Raw genomic sequence first — 21,849 nt, forward strand, 5'->3', positions numbered from 1 at the left:
AAAAGAAAAATGTTAAATTGACTGTGTACACATAGCCATGGGAGCAAGCCATGGGAATTCAGAGAAGCCTTCACTGGAAAGGTATCATTAAGAATGAGCTTTCTAGCCAAAAAGAGGTGACTCCAAGCAGAACACACTTCTCCTCTCCAGATCCTATCAATTCCACTGGCCTCCTCTGAATATCATTCCTCTTGTCTAAATGACAGGTATTTCCCAGGCACCTTCTTGTTGATTGCATTCAGCCTGACATTCTTCAGGCTTCTCCACTCTGTACATTTCCCTGCTTTAATCTGCCATGTGATCCTTACTGCCTTCAAGAGAAAATCTAAACTTCTTAACCTTATTGATATGGTTTGGATGTTGTCCTGTCTAAATCTCATGTTGAATTGTAATCCCCAATGTTGGAGGTAGGGCCTGGTAGGAGGTAATGCAGTCACGGGAGTGGATCCCTCAGAGTTTGGTGCTATCTTCATGACAGTCAGTGAGTTCTCACGAGATCGGTTGTTTAAAAGTGTGTGGCACCTCCTCCTCCCCTCTTGCTCTGGTTTTCACCATGTGAAGCATTTGCTCCCTCTTTGCCTTCCACCATGAGTGCAAGTTCTCTGGGGCCCTCACCAGAAGCCAAGCAGATGTCAGTGCTACACTTCCTGCATATCCTGAAGAACAGTGAGCCAATCAAACCTTTTTTCTTTATAAATTACCCAGCCCTTGGCCGGGCGCAGTGGCTCAAGCCTGTAATCCCAGCACTATGGGAGGCCGAGGCAGGTGGATCACGAGGTCAAGAGAACGAGACCATCCTGGACAACATGGTGAAACCCCGTCTCTACTAAAAAAAAAAAATACAAAAAATTAGCTGGGCATGGTGGTGCGTGCCTGTAATCCCAGCTACTCAGGAGGCTGAGGCAGGAGAATTGCCTGAACCCAGGAGGCGGAGGTTGCGGTGAGCCAAGATCGCGCCATTGCACTCCAGCCTGGGTAACATGAGTGAAACTCCGTCTCAAAAATAAATAAATAAATAAATAAAAATAATAAATTACCCAGCCCCAGTCCCCAGGTATTTCTTTTTTTTTTTAGACGAAGTCTCACTCTTTTGCCAGGCTAAAGTGCAGTGATGCAATCTCAGCTCATTCCAACCTCTGCCTCTCAAGTTCAAGTGATTCTCCTGCCTCAGGCTCCCAAGTAGTTGGCACTACAGGCACGTACCACCATGCCCTGCTAATTTTTGTATTTTTAGTAGAGACAGGGTTTCTCCATGTTGGCCAGGACAATCTCGATCTCTTGAGTTCGTGATCCACCCACCTCAGCCTCCCAAAGTGCTGGGATTACAGGTGTGAGCCACCATGCCCAGTCCCTGTTCTTTATAGCAACACAAGAACAGTCTAACACAGTTGACTTCCATGGATCTTCAAGATCTGACCTGTGTTTATCTCACCAGTATCATTTACTGAATTTCCCCAGTGTATTAATTGGGAGAGGCAGAAATTACTCAACTAAGATGACTTCCTAGACTCCTGAAAGTGAATTGCTTGCTAGATTTTCTTGCAGGTATCAACATTCTCTTTGCAACACACGCCTGATATAGGAATAGAGCCTGGGAAAGTACTACACACTTCCAGTGATGGTGATGATGCAGTTGGGAATGAGGTGCTGGAAGCAGACTATAGGTTCATTAAAAATAAATAAATCAGGGCCAAGCTCAGTGACTCACGCCTGTAATCCCGGCACTTTGGGAGGCCAAGGGGGGTGATCACTTGAAGCCAAGAGTTTGAGACCAGCCTGCCCAACGTGAAGAAACTCCATCTCTATCAAAAATACAAAAATATATTAGCCTGGCCTGGTGGTGCATGCCTGTTATCCCAGCTACTAGAGAGGCTGAGGTATGAGAATCACTTGAACCCAGGAGGCAGAGGTTGCAGTGAGCCAAGATTACATCACTGGACTCCAGCCCGGGTGACAGAGTAAGACTCTGTCTCAAAAAAAGAAAATAGAAAAAAAAAAAAAAAAAAAAAAAAAAAAAAAAAAAAAAAGAAAAAAAAAAAAAAAAAAAAAAAAAAAAAAAAAAGAAAAGAAATCAGGAGCTTTGGAAGAGAGAGAGAAGAAAGCAGGAGATGGATAATAGTAAAAGAAGATTTGGGATATGTCTGAGGTCTTATGCCTCAACCCAATATCAAAATGCCTGGTGGAGGAGATAAATAGTAGAGATTCCAGGTATGTGTGAAAATCCCCAATCAAAAGGAGCTTGTATTTTTCTTCCTGCCTGGAGTTCTATTCCACCAACAGATGGCTATATAGGCAGATAATATTAGGGAGAAGGCCTAAGAGAACAGCTGCTCACCCTTACTCACATGTACCAGAGTATGGCTGAGGAGCTGGGAAGAGCTTTGAGAGGTTTCAAAACCCTTAGAGAAGGGCCCAGAAGGTGTCTGAAAATTACAAGACAAAATATTGAGCTTAACCCGATTGAGTGGCGGTGTACAGACCACAGCCAGTGGCCAGAGGGTAGACCAGATGAGTTTTGGAAGATCAGCAGGGCCACTGTGAGCAGATGTGGGACCTAGTCAGCAGATAGCCATGGCTGGCCTATTCTGGAGCACCCCCAGGAGAAATAGCCCACAAGGTACAGGAGTAATAGACAGTGAAGAAAAGGCTGATGGCCAAAGGCCAAACAGAACAGCCTTCCAGCCAAAAGCCAGTGATGACCAAATGCCCCTTCCTTGATCTTAGGACCACATGAAAGTTCCATAAGCATGTGATCACTCTCAGGGAAAGGGCAGAAAAGGGGCACAGATTCTAGAGCAAACCACTTGGGTTTACATCTCAAGTCTGCCAGTAAGTGCTATGTCACCTTGAGCAAGTTATACAATTTGTGCCTTAGTTTCCTCATATAAATGGGTATAATAATGGCACCTATCTCATGGGTTATGCTTCATACATAGAACCATGCCTGGTACAGGATGAGCACTCAATTCATATTGACAGTTAGTAGTTAAGAACATTGTTAGACATTATTAGTAAAGACATGTTAGTAATAAAGACATTATTAATGCACGTGGTGATGTATTTGTATACAATCTGTACAGGGCAATCTGTGGGTATTACTACTTACCAGTTGTGCAACCTGTCATAAGGTCTTTGAGCCTTATTTTCCTGGTCTGTAAAATCTAGATAATAATGTAGATGCAGGGTATCAATGCCAGGCATGCTGGCTCACACCTGTAATCCCAGTGCTTTGGGAGGCCAGAGCAGGAGGATCACTTGAGCCCAGGAGTTTAGGAACAGCCTGGGCAACAAGTGAGAACCTGCCTCTGAAAAAATAATAATAATAATAATGTGGAGTACCTGATAAACAATGAAGAGTTAGAGAGTAATGTCTTTCAGTGGAATGAAGGCAGCCAGCACTTACAGGGCATTTATTAAGTGCCAAGCAGTGTTCTAAATATATTATAGGTACTCAATTGTTTAATCCTCATATAACTCTATGAAGTAGGTGCTATGATTTTCCCCATCTTGCAGCTGAAGCAGCAGGCCCAGAGAAGTTAAGAAATGTGCCGAGTGACTCAGCTGAGAAATGGCAAATCTGGGCTTTGAATCTGTACAGTGTTCCAGAGTCTGTGCTCCTATAGATTTCACTCTACCATTCCTCTGCTGTTTGCATTTGTACCTTAAGTCAACATCAGTGGAGTCTTTTCCCCTAAAAGATATGGACTATATCTGTTTCTTCTTCTTCACTAGATGAAAATATATTTGATTATACTGAAAAAAGAAAATGTCTGAATATAAACTCTGCTGGATTACCTCTACTGGAAATAGCAAATACTCAGACTTAGATACTTAGAAACAGCTGAGACACCACTGTTTCTAACGTTTACCAAGCTGTTTATCCCCACAGAAGAAGCTCCCCACTCAGATAAGTAATTCACAAGCATGGAAACTGAGTAAGACAGAATTTCTAACATTTTAGACTCTTCCACTAGATATCACTTTCTGACATAAATTCCCCTGCGTATGGAGCTAGTGCTTTTGCTGGATCAAATGTATTACCATACTTTAAATGTATACTTAGTTGTGACCAAAATGAACATGTGGCCAAAATATTAAATATTCTACAAGAAATTATACGTTAAAAATGTGGTCACATGTGAAGATGCCAGGATAAGGTGACCTCAAAATCTCACCCAGCCTTTCTTGTTGTGCTATAGAATTCATAATTGCTGCTTTTAAAAGAGTTGACTTACAGAGCAAACAAAGAATTTCACTTTCCCTGGTGGCTGCCGAAGACGGCAGAGGTGCAGGTCCTGGTGCTTGATGGTCGAGGCCATCTCCTGGGCTGCCTGGCAGGTGCTGCTGGTCCAGAAAGCGGTGGTCGTAGGCTGCGAAGGCATCAACATTTCCACCAATCTCTACAGAAACAAGTTGAAGTACCTGGCATTCCTCCGCAAGCGGATGAACACCAACACCTCCCACGGCTCCTACCACTTCCGGGCCCCCAGCAGCATTTTCCGGCGGACCGCGCACGGCGCGCTGCTCCGCGAGACCAGGCCAGGCCGCCCTGGACCGCTTCAAGGTGTTTGACGGCATCCCAACTACGACAAGAAAAAGCAGATGGTGGGTCCTGCCGCCCTCAAGGTGGTGCATCTGAAACCTACAAAAAAATTTGCCTATCTGGGGCACCTGGCTCACGAGGTTGGATGGAAGTACCAGGCAGTGACAGCCACCCTGGAGGAGAAGAGGAAGGAGAAAGCCAAGATGCCCTACCCGAAGAAGAAACAGATCATGAGGCTACGGAAACAGGCTGTGAAGAACATGAAGAAAATTGACAAATATACAGAGGTCCCCAGCACCCACGGACTCCTGGTCTGAGCCCAATAAAGACTGTTAATTCCTCAAAAAAAAAAAAAAGGAATTTCATGTATTTATAATTTTTTTATGGGAACTCAGACTTTGAAAGTCTTTCATGCATGATGTGCAGCTAAAGTATTTTTCAATTTTGTCCTTTTCTGGAAAACTAGGTTTTACTTTTGGGGTCCAATTATTTCAGACATGACTAAGGATTAGATTTTAAAATCAAGGACTAAAGCATGGGTGTTGATAGAAAAAAAATCACATAAAGAATTATTAATAGAAAAGTTCAGAATTTAAATGGGAGAAAGAGAAAAGCCTTGAGTTTCCTATTATAGAAGGATCTACTGCCTCCCTGCGGTGATGAAGTGTCAGTGCCTTCAAACTACATTTGCTTCTTGATTGAAGTTTGATTTATCCTTAGCATTTTCTGACATGAAAAGATTTCCTCTTTATTTTTCATTTATACTTCTCGAATTTCTTTCTTTAATCATTCTCTTGTTTGTTCAACGAAACTTTAATAACATTAAAAAAGAGTGAATTAAAATGTCCATTCAGTTCAAAAGCTATTTCAGCAATCCTACAAATAAGTAGGAAGTGAAAATAATACAGAGAAATGTAAGATCTCCCAACAAAACAAAAGAGCACAGAATAATTTGTGACTCCCAACACAAATTTTCACAACCCTTCTAAAATGTAACAGGAAAGAACACTTGGCTAGAAATAAAATTGTAATAATAATTTTGTTAAATCACAAGATTTAGAACCAAGGGACAATATACTCTAATGTATAAGTCATCTAACACATGGAAAAATCTTTAATTCATTTTTTGAAATGAAATTACCATTTTCTTTCCAGGGAGCGTTTTTGGAAGATAATTGATTACATCCTATATGCCTCTCTCCCTGCAGACATCTGAGTGGTAGGTTAGTTCTGACTTTCTAGAATCATGAGCAAGTGCTATTTTTAGTATAAGGTACTGCTCCACAAATCATATTTATCTTTAGTCTATCAGCAGGTATGTAACCTATATACTATTGCATATAAAACTACTGAATGATAATATCCCTGAGCTATTTTTTTTAGCCACACTGCCAAGAAATACTTACTGATGTTATACAAGGTATTATAAAGTTGTGCAAAGGACTGTCCATTTTTGGCTCAGACTCCAGGCAAGTTTCTTTCCTAGAACACCCTTCCTATGGATACGGCCCACAAAAAAAAATATCCCTACACTGTAGAAAGGACCCAGCAGGCAGAAAGAACATGAAACACAACACGGCAGAAAGCTGCAGCAGCATCTCATTACTTTTATCAATAAGAATAGTAGATAATGGCCTCGTCCAGCATTTTGGAGACATGCAGAGCCTTTCATTAGAATCCATCGATAAGGATTCAGCCTCCTCTCTCTCTCTCTCTCTCTCTCTCTCTCTCCCCCCTCTCTCCTCTCTCTCTCTCTCCATGGCCTCTCTGTTGCACAGGCTGCAGTGATCGTAGCTCTCTTCAGCATTAAACATATGGACTAAATCGATCTCCTACCTCAGCCTCCCAAACAGCCAGGACAACAGGCATGCACCACCATTCCTGGCTCAGCTCCTAAGGTTTATCTGGGGGCAGTTTGTAAGCAAATCCTGTGAATAAAGGTCTGGGTAAGAACTGTATATCCCAGAGCAAACACTGTGGGGTAAGCATTGAGTGGGTGGGGCCTAGGAGAAACTCTACATGTCCTGGGGGAAGAATACATCAGAGAACAGAACCATTCCCAAGAAATACTGATTAGGAAGTATCCCTGAAAGAATAACCAGAGAATGACAATGGAATTTTCTGTGTGTCATTTATACTTTTTTTGTGGATAAATATATAACAAGTGGCTTGGACTAAGATGTCAAGATAACAGATAGCAAATTCCAAGTAAACTATAAGACCACCACGGAAAAAAGTAGATGAGATGATGCATATTTTTCACCTAGCACAGAACCTGGCCATTGTTAAACAGGTTTATGTCTGCAGTTTACAGTGACCTTGAAGTCTATTAGATAAAAGTGGCCCAAAAATCAGTCTGCTAGATTCTTTGCCAAGTAGTTGGGGAGACTGAAGACTACACACACTGAGCAAGTTTAAAGGGACAGTTGGAGACAAAAATACAATAGCCCATGATCCCTGCTCCTTCAATGAACTATTTAAGAGTATGGAGTGAGTTACAGGTAACTCCATTACTTATTGACATTAACGCCTTCTGTCCTCAGAAACCTATACATTAGTAATCTGGCTGGATATTGTTAGAAAGACACCTAAATCAGGTGAATTTTTTCCATTCTGAGTGGGCAGATAAGGTAACATAGTGCATCTTCTGGAATCTGTCCCGATGTGGCACACATCTCACTTATTATTTGTTTTCTCAATGTTTAATCCCTATTCTTTGCAACGCAGATCAAAAAGTAAATCCTCATGGTCACTGTGATCTTTGTTTCATGAGTAAGTTTGAGTCATCTCAAATAATTGAAACTTATTATACCAAATGAACACTTTTGGGAGTAGGGCGAAAGGATTCCAAAAATAGCCATGCTTCAAGATACAGGGCCATCTAGAAACTCACCCAGCAGAGTTAATGAACCTTCATCCTAGCATTCTACCTTCAGTACAGCTCTTCCACCCCTTGTTTGTTCTTAATCATTTTTTTCTCTCATTACAGAACAGCTGCTACTATATGAATCTTTCAACTTTTCAAGGAGGAGAGTATAATTAGTCTAGTTAATTATTATTATCCTTACTGAGGAAACTTCTTCATATCAGGTCGTTTCATAGGTTCAGCAACCTGTCTATGGATTAGGTGCCCTTAGGAAACTTGATCCCACCCCTTTGCTTAAGGAAGAGACTGAGGCTGGCTGCTTAGTCCAGCAGAGAGGTGCAAGCAGGAAGACATGGACATGCTGATTGACATGACTAGTATACTGATGTTAAGGATTTGGGTTTTCTACTCTGTACAGGTAACTTTAGACTTTATTAATTAACAGATCTTATCTGCTGTGGGAACAGATCCAAATTTAACATATAGCATAGCTACATTATTATTAAACACATTTTGTGATCACATCCTTCTTAATAGACAAAAGTAAGCTCTGGACATGTTTAAACATGTCTCTATTTGACAATCACAGCTTCAATAATCTATTTAATCATAAGAAATCCCTCAATCACTCCACAGAGCTATTATTTTGTAGAGGGTCTTGCAGAAAGGTGAGGATTTTTCAATCCAGTTAGTTTCCTTCAGCAGATACAGGCAGATTCTTAGGTGTTACAGACAGCTAATGATATCTACTTGAAACTGAAAGGTGCAGATGGTAAAGCAGATGTAGCTGTCACCATATATATAGGCCGAGTATGCACAGCAGGTGCACTGAATGTTCTTGCCAAAGAACCTGCAATAATAAGACATTAGCTCCCTGAAACCATGCTGGACTTTAGACTCCAAATGGAAACTAATCATTAGAGTCATTTACAACAAGCCATGTCAGAAGTGTGTATGGCACTCAATAAGTAAGTATAATTCAAAAGGCCCAATGTAAATACACAAGAAGATAAGAAGACCCACCACACAACAGACAGAAAAACAGAAGTCTCTTCATCCAAAGTCTGCTCAGAGACTGTCACATTTACTTTTCTAACTCCAGGCAGGGTGATGTCTATCTACACTGTAATATTTATCTAATCAATTAACAAACATACCTAATTAAGAACATTGCATAACATGCCTTGGCAATGTATTTTATGGTCCTAAAAAGTGGCATACATCTTCCTTAAAATAATTAAAGCCTTTTATTTTTTGAGATGGAGTCTCACTCTGTCACCCAGGCTAGAGGGCAGTGGTGTGATCTCAGCTCACTGCAACCTCCGCCTCCCAGGTTCAAGCAATTCTCCTGCCTCAGCCTCCTGAGTAGCTGGGATTACAGGCATGCGCCACCACACCCAGCTAATTTTTGTGTTTTTGGAAGAGATGGGGTTTCACCATGTTGGCCAGGCTGGTCTTGAACTCCTGACTGCAAACGATCCACCCTCCTCAGTCTCCCAAAGTATTGGTATTACAGGTGTGAGCCACCACACCTGGCCGAAAGACAATTACTAACCAAGCCATTTCACAGTTTATTACTCAGAATCTTATTTTCTCAACATCCCTTTAAAATAAAGAACCTAACTCTGGGTTTTCATCAAAACCCCGAATTCAATGATGACATTCTCTTCAGTTACGTGGTATTGTACTACCATTAATATTTCAGCAACCTGATGGCCTTTTTAATAGAAATGCTTCCTTGCTGAAAAAGATATACTTGATAAATCGGCAGGCTTAATGTTCTCATTAAAAATAGAATTTTAGAATTAAACATTGCAAGCAACCATACAGGATAGCATAATCTGTGCTTAACAGAGGATTGTGTCTGACTCTGTACTCCCTAAGTACCTTATTAGTATTTAGTAAATAATTAAAGAAGAGCGATTTCATCTATTCTCATAACTTCAGCTATCATTATATGCTTATGGTTCCCAAAACTGAGTCTCCTGAGTCTGAAATGCACACTTCCAACTGACTGCTGGACTTCTTCCTATGGGAGTCCCAAAACATGACAATGCTGCTCTTTGCTGACATTCCCTTTTTTTTTTTTTTTTTTTTTNGAGATGGAGTCTCGCTCTGTCACCCAGGCTGGAGTGCAGTGGCGCCATCTCGGCTCACTGCAACCTCTGCCTCCTGGGTTCAAGAATTCTCTCCCTCTCGCTCAGCCTCCTGAGTAGCTGGGACTACAGGCACCCGCCACTATGCCCAGCTAATTTTTGTATTTTTAGTAGAGACGGGGTTTCACCATCTTGGCCAGGGTGGTCTTGAACTCCTGACCTCATGATCCACCCACCTCAGCTTTTCAAAGTGCTGGGATTACAGGCATGAGCCACCCCGCCTGGCCAACATTGCCATTTAAATTGTGGTCTGCCACAGCAGCAACACTGGTACCACCTGAGAGCTTGTTAGAATGCAAAACCTCAGAACTACTGGATGGAAATCTGTATTTTATCATTATTCCTTGAGGATTCATGTTCAAGTTTGAGAAGCACTGCTCTATGGTTCTTTCATCTCTTCTTTACAGATGTTTTCAAACATGCAGAATACTTAACCTATTAGCATCTCACAAGGATTTGATGAGGATTAATTTTTAAACCTCTACAGATTAAGTTACTTTTAAATTGCCTTGAAGAAAAGGCTCTAAGCCACAAAATAAAGTGAAATGTGATCCTTCCTCATTGGAGGTTCTTTAATCAGTATACTTACCACTTCAAAGTGACATCTTTACTGCTATTCATAAGTAATCTGCAGATTTGTTATTCTTAGAAAACATTCTAATCTCTACAAAAATTGTTGATTTTGTAGATTTTCCTATTTTGCCAAAACAAATAATGCAGTCCCCAAAACAGGTTAAATGTCACATAGAATAATTCTATAGATGCTTCAACTTGTACCTTGTTAAGGCAGTTGAGCAAGATCTTGACCAGAAGAGAAAACAGCAGCTTCCCCAGCACAGCAGGCCACACTTTCCATAGGAAACAGACTTGGAATGTCAAGATCTACAATGTACTTTTCTCCGCTTAAAATACATGGTTATTGCAGATGGAAAACACACAGTTCTCTGGAGAGTGTGTCCACAATGTTGTGCTTGGGCGCATTCTTCTAGCTGGCAAACACCTGCTACATAACTGGCTACCCACTTTATTTTAATGACAGTATCAGAGACTACCAGATGGCCTTTTAGGTGAAAGCTAATAGCCACTCGGATTGTGTTATTGTGTAAAATGGAGTTAAGTGTTTCCCCATAAAATTCTGGTCAAAGTTCACTTTGGTATGTCATATACAAATTCTTCCTGACTCAGTAACATTCTTTTCTCTAAAGGTATAAGTCACTCATAGCATTCAGCAACTTACAGCTGTGTTGTTTGACTTGTCACCGAAAGTATTTTACACAGGTCAGGTGACCAACAGTGTTATTGTAGAGGGATTCTTGAATGAATTGGGTAGAGATAGGACCTAAGGATTTCAATCAACCCTTTGAATTCCAAAAGTCCAGTTTCCCAACCTACATTCATGAGTAGTGAATGTATAATTGTTACATCAAGTCCCACCTGAAATTCATTAGAGGAAAAGTAGATAGATGGCTTGATCATTAAATAACTAAACAATGATGCTTCTTAATTGGCATAGGCAAAAAACTTTGAATAATTTTTCACTTAAGACTTTCATTTAAAAAACACACATGCTTATCAGAAGAATTGATATTCAGTTTTCTTCTTAGCTTTAGAAATGTGTTTATTAATACTTTCAAACTATCACTTGTTTGCTTTTATGAACATCTCCATTGATTCATTTTGTTCATCTCATTAAAATTCTGATTTTAAGCCAGGCACAGTGGCTTGCACGTGGAATCCTGGCTATTCAGAAGGCTACGATGGAAGAGTTACTTGAGGCCAGGAGTTTGAGACCAGCCTGAGCAATAGAGCAAAACCCTGTCTCTAAAAATAAACAGAAAAAGAAAAATTCTGATGTTATCATTATCTCCTTTCCCTTTCTTATTTTAGATTTATTTGTTCTCCTTTGCTGTTTTCTTGGGTTGAATGCAACATTGATTTCTTTTCAATTATTTCTCCAGTTGCATTTAAAACAACATATTTCTGTGTAATAATTCTTTTTCAATACAAATTTTGGCATATTTTTATGGTTCATTACTAAACATATCATAATTTTCATTAAAATTTTAACTTTAAACAAATTTTTATTACACAATGGTTGTCACATAATTGGATATTTCTCTACTTTATACACAGTTATTCTTACTCTCCACAGAAAGGCTGTTTAACTTCTCATCTGTAGTTAACACAGAGGCCACACCAGCAGCACCCAATAAAGCAGTTCTCACAGACTTTGTTGGGTCAATAATTCCTTTTTCCACCATATTCACAAAATCTCCAAACATAGCATCATAACCAACTTCTGAGGAACTTTGCATAATTTAGTCAACTTTCAAAGATCCTTCAACATCTGCATTTTTATCAATTGTCATTGCTGGAATTTTGAGTGTTCTTTTAATAATTTCTATACCAATTTTTCATCTTCATTAGCTGGAGTCAATGAGTTCAAGACTGGGATGCACCAAAGTAGGGCACAACGCCCTCCCAAAACAATGCTTTCTTCAACAGCAGCTTTTGCAGCATTAAGAGCATCTGCAACTCTTTCTTTTCATTCACTTAACATCGTGTGTCCCACAAACCTTCAGCACAACTACTCCATCTGAAAGTTCTGCCAGCCTTTTATTGTTTTTCCCTTTCATTTTCACTAGTTGTGGCATCTAAGTCCTCAGTGACTTTTTGAAAACGTTTTTTAGTTTCAGCCTTGCCACCTTTTCCTTTTAAGAGCATGGCATCATCTTCGGTCACAATGACCTCTCCAACTTTTCCTAAGTCATGAGGCTGAACGTCTTCAAGATTTAGGGTTAACCCCTCTTCTCCAGACACTGTACCACCAGTAGCAATAGCCCTACCTTTAAGCTCGTTCTATTATCATCAAACCCTGGAGCCTTGATTGCCACAACCTGAAGACCAACATTTAGCCTATTCAAGACGAGCTTCTCCATCAACGTCTTCAGTGATGATGACCAAAGGCTTACAACACTAGAAATTCTCTTTTCACTCTACAGAACATAGGCATCCTGGAATTCACACTTCTGACCTTTTGATGTATTAATAAAATATAGAGAAATATAGCCTTAACCAAACTTCATGCCTTCAATAATTTATAATTCATCATTCAGTGTTTTTCCACCCTTTACTGTGATGACAACCTTTCTTCCAACCTTTTTCATTGCATCAGAGATGATATTGCCAATTTCTTTGTCTCTGTTTGCAGAAATTGTAGCCACCTGCACAATTTCTTCAGGGGTGGTCACAGGTTTAGACTGCTGTTTAAGTTCAGCAATTACGGCATCAATAGATAACATCACAACTCTCCTGATTTCCACTGGATTAGCACCTTTGCTAATCTTCTCAAAGCCTTCCTTGGCAATAGAGTGTCCCAGTTGAGTAGCAGTGGTAGTGCCATCCCCAGCCTCTTCATTTGTGTTATTGGCAACATTTTGAACAAGTTTAGGTCCAATATTTTTATATTTATCCTTTATGTCAATTGACTTTGCAACAGTCACATCATCTTTTGTTACTTTGGGACTTCCCCAGCCCTGCTCAATAATCACTGTTCTTCCCTTTGGCCCCATTTTAACAGCTACATTTTTTTTTGTTTTTTTGTTTTTTGTTTTCTTAACAGCTACAGTTTGACTAAAAGGTCTACATTTTGAAGCATTAAGTCTTGCGCATCTGCACCAAATTTTATGTCTTTGGGATAAGCCTGAGTGAGATGAGGATGTAAAGGACCTCTTCAAGGAAAACCACAAACCACTGCTGAATGAAATAAGAGAGGACACAAACGGAGGAACATTCCATTCTCATGGTTAGGAAGAATCAATATCATGAAAATGGCCATACTGCCCAAAGTCATTTATAGATTCAACGTTATCCCCATCAAGCTACCAATGACCTTTTTCACAGAACTGGAAAAAACTACCTTAAAACCTCATGTGGAACCAAAAGAGAGCCTGCATAGCCAAGTTAATTCTAAGAAAAAAGAACAAAGCTGGAGGCATCACGCTACCTGACTTCAAACTATACTACAAGGCTACAGTAATCAAAACAACACGCTACTGGTACCAAAACAGAGATATAGACCAATGGAAAAGAACAGAGGCCTCAGAGGCAATGCCACACATCTACAACCATCTGATCTTTGACAAACCTGACAAAAGCAAACAGTGGGGAAAGGATTCCCTGTTTAATAAATGGTATTGGGAAAACTGGCTAGCCGTGTGCAGAAAGCAGAAACTGGACCCCTTCCTGACACCTTACACTAAAATTAACTCCAGATGGATTAAACACTTAAACATAAGACCTAACACCATAAAAACCTTAGAAGAAAACCTAGGCAAACCATTAAGGACATAGGCATAGGCAAGGACTTCATGACTAAAACACCAAAAGCATTGGCAACAAAAGCCAAAAGAGAAAAATGGGATCTAATTAAACTCCAGAGCTTCTGCACAGCAAAAGAAACAATCATTGGAGTGAACTGGCAACCAACAGAATGGAAAAAAATTTTTGCAATCTACCCATCTGATAAAGCATTAATATCCAAAGTCTACAAAGAACTAAAACAGATCAACAAGAAACAAACAAACAAACCCATTCAAAAGTGGGCAAAGGATATGAACAGACATTTTTCAAAGGAAGACATATATGAGGCCAACAAACATAAGAAAAAATGCTCATCATCACTGGTCATTAGAGAAATGCAAATCAAAACCACATTGAGATACCATCTCACGCCAGTTAGAATGGCGATCATTAAAAAATCTGAAGACAACAGATGCTGGAGAGCATGTGGAGAAATAGGAACACTTTTACACTGTTGGTGGGTGTGTAAATTAGTATAACCATTGTGGAAGACAGTGTGGCGATTCCTCAAGCACCTAGAAATAGAAATTCCATTGGACCCAGCAATTCCATTACTGGGTATATATCCAAAGTATTATAAATCATTCTATTATAAGGACACAAGCACGTGTATGTTCATTGTGGCACTGTTTACAATAGCAGACTTGGAACCAACCCAAATGCCCATCGATGATAGACTGGACAGGGAAAATGTGGCACATTTACACCATGGAATACTATGCATCCATAAAAAACGATGAGTTCGTGTCCTTTGTAGGGACATGGATAAATCTGGAAACCATTATTCTCAGCAAACTGACACAAGAACAGAAAATCAAACACCGCATGTTCTCACTCATAGGTGGATGTTGAACAATGAGAACACAAGGTCACAGGGAAGGGAGCATCACACACTGAGGTCTGTCGGGGCTACTAGGAGAGGGACAGAGAGGGTAGGGGGTTGGGGAGGGATAACATGGGGAGAAATGCCAGATATAGGTGATGGGGATGGAGGCAGCAAACCACATTGCCATGTATGTACCTATGCAACAATCCTGCATGATCTGCACATGTACCCCAGAACCTAAAGTGCAATAAAATATATATATTAAAAGAAAAAAAGAAAGGAAATAATCCGGCTTGGCAAGGTGACTTACACCTGTAATCCAAGAACCTTGGGAGGCCAAGGCAGGAGGATTGCTTAAGACCAAGAGTTCAAAACCAACCTTGCCATGCCGGGCACAGTGGCTCATGTCTGTAATCCCAGCACTTTGGGAAGCTGAAGTGGCCAGATCACCTGAGGTGGGGAGTTCGAGACCAGCCTGACCAACATGGAAAAACCCCGTCTCTACTAAAAATACAAAAAATGAGCGGATGTGGTGGCACATGCCTGTAATCCCAGCTACTCGGGAGGCTGAAGCAGGAGAATCCCTTGAATGCAGGAGGCAGAGGTTGCAGTGAGCGCCAAGATCATGCCGTTGCACTCCAGCCTGGGCAACAAGTGCAAAACTCTGTCTCAAAAAACAAAAAACACCAACCTGGCCAACATAATGAGACCTCATCTCTATTTTTTTTAATAAAAGAAAGTAAAAGGAAATAATCCTAATTTGTCAGCAGTTTGAACTGAAAAAAAATGCCATGTTCATTTAAAATAAATGCAAATGCAATAAACCACAGAATTTAATTTGTAATAACCAGTAAAGAATGCATTTGCTTTTGTCACTATATAGATACCAAATACCACACCTAAATTTAATGTTTGGGCACAACTATAACCCCTCTCCTGTACACCTTTTCAACTGCGTCCTTTATGACATATTTTCTAGGCGATAACTGGGGTGTGATATGATGTATAGTGTATCATGTTACCAGGCCAAAGTGTTTGGACTTTATCAGGAGGGCTAAAGGAAATGATTGAATCAGACCTGTACACAGAAATGGCACTCTTGTTGCAGTGTGGAAAGTGAATTGAAAAGGATAGAGAAAAGGAGATTGGAGAAATTAGGCTGGTTAGGAGGCTATTTCACCAAACCAGGTGAGAGATATAATCAAGGCAGAACAGCAGTGGAGTAGAGAACCAGAAATCGATTACAGAGATGTCAGAGAAGTTGAATTTATAGAATGTGGTTACCAAAGATGTTGAGGAGAGTAAGAGTTGAAAATGATTCTTTGGTTTCTGGCCTGAGCTGGACAAGTAAGTACACTCATTAGATGCAGTCTCTGAGTCTCGGGATATAACAGGGAAGTCTATCAAGTGGGGAACTAAATAAAGAAATGTCAGCTCCGTTTTGGAATCTATAAAAGAATAAATTTATCTTGTTATACCAAAATATATGTGTACATAGATGAAGTCTAAGGTCATTTTTAGAGATTAAGCCAATAGAGGTAGTAGGTTCAAAAATGAATTCCAAAATAGTTCTCGCTAATATACCAAAGCTTCTCAGTGCTGCTAATAATTTAGCAAGTATTATTTAACCTACTGTATTTGTCGTTTTCACACTACTATAAAGAACTACCTGAGACTGGGTAATTTATGGAGAAAAAAGCTTTAGTTGACTCACAGTTTCACAGGTTTAACAGGAAGCATAACTGGAAAGCCTCAGGAAACTTAAAGGATCGGGGCGTGGTGAGCCAGGGTGGTCTTGGGAAATGCAACATTTGGGCAGGGAAACAGAAATGCCTGTCTTCACCGAGGTCGGTGAGCACAGGCCTGGGGGTGAAGCCTTAGCCAAGGACCACACCCTTCCCTTCCCAGCACTTCTCGGCCCCCCTTCCTGGATCAGTGAGGCCTTTGGGAAGTGATAGAGCACGAGGGGTACACTCTCATGAATGGAATTAGTGTTTTTACAAAGGTGCCTGAGGAAACTTGTTCACCTCCCTCCCTTCACCATGTGAGGACGCACAGAAGGTGCCTTCTACAAAGCAGAGAGGCATCACCAGAAACCAACTCTACTGGTGCACCTTGATTGTGGATTTCCCAGCCTCCAGAACTGTGAGAAATAAATTTCCATTGTTTATAAATTACCCAGTCTAGGGTATTTTGTTCTAGCAGCCCAAAACAACTAGGACGCCTAAATTACTCCACCTGCCTCGGCCTCCCAAAGTGCTTGGGATTACAGGCATGAGCCACTGTGCCCGGTATGGCCAGGTTGGTTTAGACATTTTTTTCAACAGTCTATTTAAGTAGATAATAATTTAGAAATAGAAAAATTATACACAAAAATGATCCCAGGTGATTGCTTTTAAATGGTAAGCTAAAGGGTATGATAATATATTTGTTCATCCTTATCACTTAAATTCAGCTGTAATCGATTTAGAAGTAGAGGACAGTTAGGGCTAAGCACCGAGACAAGAAACAATGGCACAACAGCATTCTTAAAGGACGCAACTTAAGAAGTCAAGCAAATTAAACAGTTGTCATCATTACAATGTCCTTCCTCCATTCAATATACATGAATTTGTCCTGGCGCAGTGGCTCACGCCTGTTATCCCAAGCACTTTGGGAGGCCGAGGCAGGTGGATCGCTTGAGGTCAGGAGTTTAAGACCAGCCTGGCCAATGTGATGAAACCCCAACTCTATTAAAAATACAAAAATTAGCCAGGCATGGTGGCAGGCATCTGTAATGCCAGCTACTTAGGAGGCTAAGGCAGGAGAATTGCTTGAACCCAGAATGTGGAGATTGCAGTGAGCCGAGATCATGCCACTGCACTCCAGCCTGGGCAACAGAGCAAGACTGTGTCTCAAAAAAAAAAAACAAAAAAAAACAAACAAAAAAAAACCCTATGTGAACTCCAAAACACACCAGGCTTACAAGAGAAATGAGTAACTAGTAACTATTTGGGAGTGATAAAAATACTTTAAAATTGATTGTGGTGATGTGGTTACATAACTTCATGAAAAGACTCAAAACTACTGAATCGTGTGTTTTAACAGGGTGAAGTGTATGGTGTGTGAATTGTATCTTAAAGCTGTTATTTTTTTTAAATGAGCAGCTTTTAAATAGATTTTAAATAGTCTAATTTTACATTAGGCTTCTCAGGTTTACTAGATTTCAAAATAGCCAGAAAAACAGTGGAAAGTATATTTTATTGGCATTTAGGTCTAGCACAGTTCAATTCAAACAAAGTATAACAAAGCAATTTATTTAAGCTAAGTGAATATAACATACAAACAATTTTTTCTTAAGTTTCTGTCTTACCATCATATGATTGTGTTCATGCAAGTACAATCATCAAAACTGTCCTCCCAAGTATATATCATAGCACCACCTTTTATTTGCAGTACTTGATATGTAAATTTCATTGTCAAAACATATCTGGCTTTATCAATGTAAACATATTTGCTACAAGTAAACTTTAAAGGTAAAAGTGAATGATGCTAATGAATAAATCAAAATAGAACTGAGCATCACATGATATACTTAAACAAACGTTATATAATACTGTTTCAATAAGAACCACAACTTAATAAATTTCACAAAAAGGAAGAAAAAACAAAAAGTTATGTGTAAACTGCCAAAATAATGTTAAAATACTGAAGGATATAATGTAAAATTTACCTCAGAAAAACAAGAGGAAACAACAAAACCATGCTGTGAAAACCAAATTTGGTGTAGTAGTTACAACAGTCATTTTACTGGAAAGGCTTACTAAAATGCACTCTAACAAAACAATTTATTTTCTATCTCCTTTTTAAAAAACTATTGTGTTTAGTCACATAAGTCGGGTATTTTATGGAAATTTCACATTTATTTTCAGTTGCGGGATTGTTACCCAAAAAAACCTTTTCATCTCTAAACTCCTTTTCCAAATAATCAAAAACATTAAGTTATCATAAAAATCACCATTATAAAGTCAAATAATTCCTAAACAAATCATAAAAATAAATCTGCCTTAACCTAATAAGTACAGAAAAAGTGTATATATAAATGCTGAAAATTACAGAAAAACACTCAATGAATAAGCAAAAATGTTCACATTTATCATTACTATTGTTTTTTCACTTTCTGGCTAAAATTAAGGAATAAGTTTTTTAAAAGTCAGCAAGGATATTCAGTGCCACTTTGGGTCTGCCTGCAACATACAAATGAGTTACATCTGTAGTACAAGGCAGATTCTATTTTTATTCTTAAACATAATTAAGTTATAAAGACTTCAAATTTCTAGAACCAGTTATAACACTGTGGTAAGCAAAATAAATTTGTTCTTATTGCTCTCATTAAAATTCCAGCTTAATCTACAAATGTGAACATTTTCCATATGTTGTCTCAAATCATACTAACACGAAAAAATATAGAACAATATCTGTTGGTTTACACAGATAAATGGAAAAAGAAAAAAATAAAATGTGAATATTATTTCATCTTCTTAAATATCTTTAACATGTTTAGCACTTCAAGCAGCACTGGACACAGCAAGTTTCTTCAAATGATCCATAAACACTTGTAAACTAACGTCATCTGTGAGGATAGGTGCTCCAGACTCCTAGAGGAAAAAAGATATTTTTTATGATTAAAACACAGGGTGATACTTTAGAATTTATATGTAAATGTTTAAAAGACAGGGAAATTATTTGAAATAGAACAATGCCTATGATCCTATTAAATAAAAAGAATCCAACTGGCCTTCATCCCTAGTTCCTGAAAGGGAGACTCTACATCCTTAGAATTCCCTGATTAATAGGAGTGTCTTTATTCATAGGCTGATGAGATCACATCTGAGCTTATGCTATGAGATGAGATGACTCAGGATGGGGGCTAGTCATCAGAAAGACCAACAATGTAATTAGAGGCTTGAGACTTTAAAAGAAAGCTTGACCTCCAGACCCTTTCTCCCTGGCATTTTGACAGAAATGTCAGCTGGAAGGAAGCAAACTCATAATATCATTTTTAAAATAAACTATGCTTATCAAGTTTTCAGGTCATTTTAATTGATTTCTGTAGGGCCCAAGTAACTAACAAGAATGAGGGAAAATTCCTATTATCCATTTTAATAAAAACTGTGTTGATGGAATGACCTTGGTAACCCAATCTATTAACAGTGGATTTTGAAATCTTTTTGAAATTTGAAATTTTACTTCAGCAAAAGTATTTCTAGAAGATTTTATCTGAATTTTAAATTTTTCCTCTGATACTTAATTCTAAATATTCAAAGCCTAAAACAGGGAAATTAGGCAATTTTCAGCTAATGGCAAATGTGAGATGAAAACTTATAGCTCCTGTGTGCCATAACCTCTCCTGAATAAAGGGAAATCAATTTTATCATATATTAATTCAAAAGAACTTGAAAAACTTGATAATGAAGGGAGGCAATCCCTTACTGGGATTAAGGGTATAGAGTCTGGAGCCAGCATTTCTAGGTTCAAATTCGGGCTCTGCCGCTTCCTACCCATACAGCTAAAGAAGTTACTTAAACTATGTCTCAGTTTCCCCATGTGTAAAACAAAGATAATAACTAGACCTATCTTACACAGTTGTTGTAATGATTAAATAAGTTAAATTCTATAAAGCAAACAGAACAATACCTAGTACCTACAGTACACATACAAGTTTTAGGTATTTTTATTATTCCTCCTTTTGAAAAACCTAATATAATAATGAAATACTTTTCTTTATTCTATATGCATAGCTAAGACAGAGAATCACAAGTCTCAAAACTGTAACCTAAACCAATAACAACCTGATGGCCCCTACTTTTTTCTTCTTGTAAGTGTACCTAATTTTATTTTCATCTTTTAATGCTTTCCATCTCAAGTCACCCAATCTCAGAGCCACTTCTCCTACTCAAGACAAAATATATGGATTTCCTAATTTATATAACACAGAGCTCCTAAAATTATAAATACCAATGCTCAAATCAATTTTATAAAAAATTAGCAGTTGGTTGATCTCAATTTTTTAAATGGACCCTTTTTCTATTTAAAATAGATCCAGGGTTAGACAGAAATGTACAAGCTTTACATTATTTAGTATACGAAGCTCTACAGCAACGGAGGCCTCCAGTACCCTGTCACAGAAGAAGTGTTGCAGTGGTGCCCTCTTCCGGCTGTTCATGGATAATACTTATCATAGCGTCCTTGATTTCAGACTCCCAAAAAATCCTGTAAGCTGTTATAGAGTCCATTAATTTTTAGTAAAATGCTTGGTGACTAAGTTATTTCCCTTAAATGCAATCATCATATTAACTTAATGATTAAAAATTCAGAGTATGGAGTCAGATAGGCCTTGGTTAAAATCTAGACCCTGCCAGAGTTTAGCTACATGATCTTGCATAAAATACTTAATCTGTATGACCCTCAATTTCCTCTCTTGAAATATAGGGTTACTAGTATCCACCTTAAAAGTTAATTAAATGAGAGTGCACTAAAAGCATAGTGAATAAACAGTACAGATTCAGTCTATTAGATATTATTAAAATATTAACATCATTACTCATAAAAATCTTAAGAAAGACCTGAGTACTCTTATTTATGCCTGTAATGCCCCCACTTCCAGGCAGTAACAATTAAACTTCAGAGTTTAAAGTAAGTTTCCTTTCCCATGTTAAACATAAGAAGTGACTTTTTTCCCATTGATAACAGTGAAAACTAATAGCTAATATTTACTGAGTATTACTGTCCATTTCAAGCACATTTTATTAAACTCTATAGACAAGGAAGTAAAACAACAAGAAGTCAGGTAACTTGCAGAGTCTGCATTTTTCCACTACCAGCCTTCCACCCTTCCAAGATTCATCTCCTTTACTTCTTATAACATCTCCATCTTCCAGGACTTTTGGACTTTGGATTCGATTTATTTACCTATATCACAAAACTCCTTAACTCCTAACCACCTCCACAGATCTCCAATATTCTAATCTCTGCTCTCTCCTGTCCAGATTTCTTGTATTCCATACATGCTATTTTTAAGATGCTATGGAAAATCAAAAATGAAAATGACAGATAT

The 21,849-nt window shown here is 38.8% G+C and overlaps 1 protein-coding gene and 2 pseudogenes across 1 annotated transcript in view; 1 reads left to right on the forward strand and 2 right to left on the reverse strand.

Annotated features, from left to right (window-relative positions):
• Nucleotides 1–2,571: 2,571 nt before the first annotated feature.
• LOC108306088 lies at nt 2,572–4,860 on the forward strand (annotated as a pseudogene).
• Nucleotides 4,861–11,688: 6,828 nt separating this feature from the next.
• Nucleotides 11,689–18,497, reverse strand: LOC108306087 (annotated as a pseudogene).
• The window catches only part of SEC23A (Sec23 homolog A, COPII coat complex component), a 62,459-nt gene continuing 58,584 nt past the window's right edge, over nt 17,975–21,849 (reverse strand). Inside the window, exon 20 of the mRNA XM_017530858.2 lies at nt 17,975–19,390. Coding sequence (XP_017386347.1) covers nt 19,301–19,390 — 90 coding nt within the window. The 3' untranslated portion in view covers nt 17,975–19,300. The remainder of the gene's footprint in view (nt 19,391–21,849) is intronic.

Source organism: Cebus imitator, unplaced genomic scaffold, assembly GCF_001604975.1.
Source record: "Cebus imitator isolate Cc_AM_T3 unplaced genomic scaffold, Cebus_imitator-1.0 Scaffold69, whole genome shotgun sequence".
NCBI lineage: Eukaryota > Metazoa > Chordata > Mammalia > Primates > Cebidae > Cebus > Cebus imitator.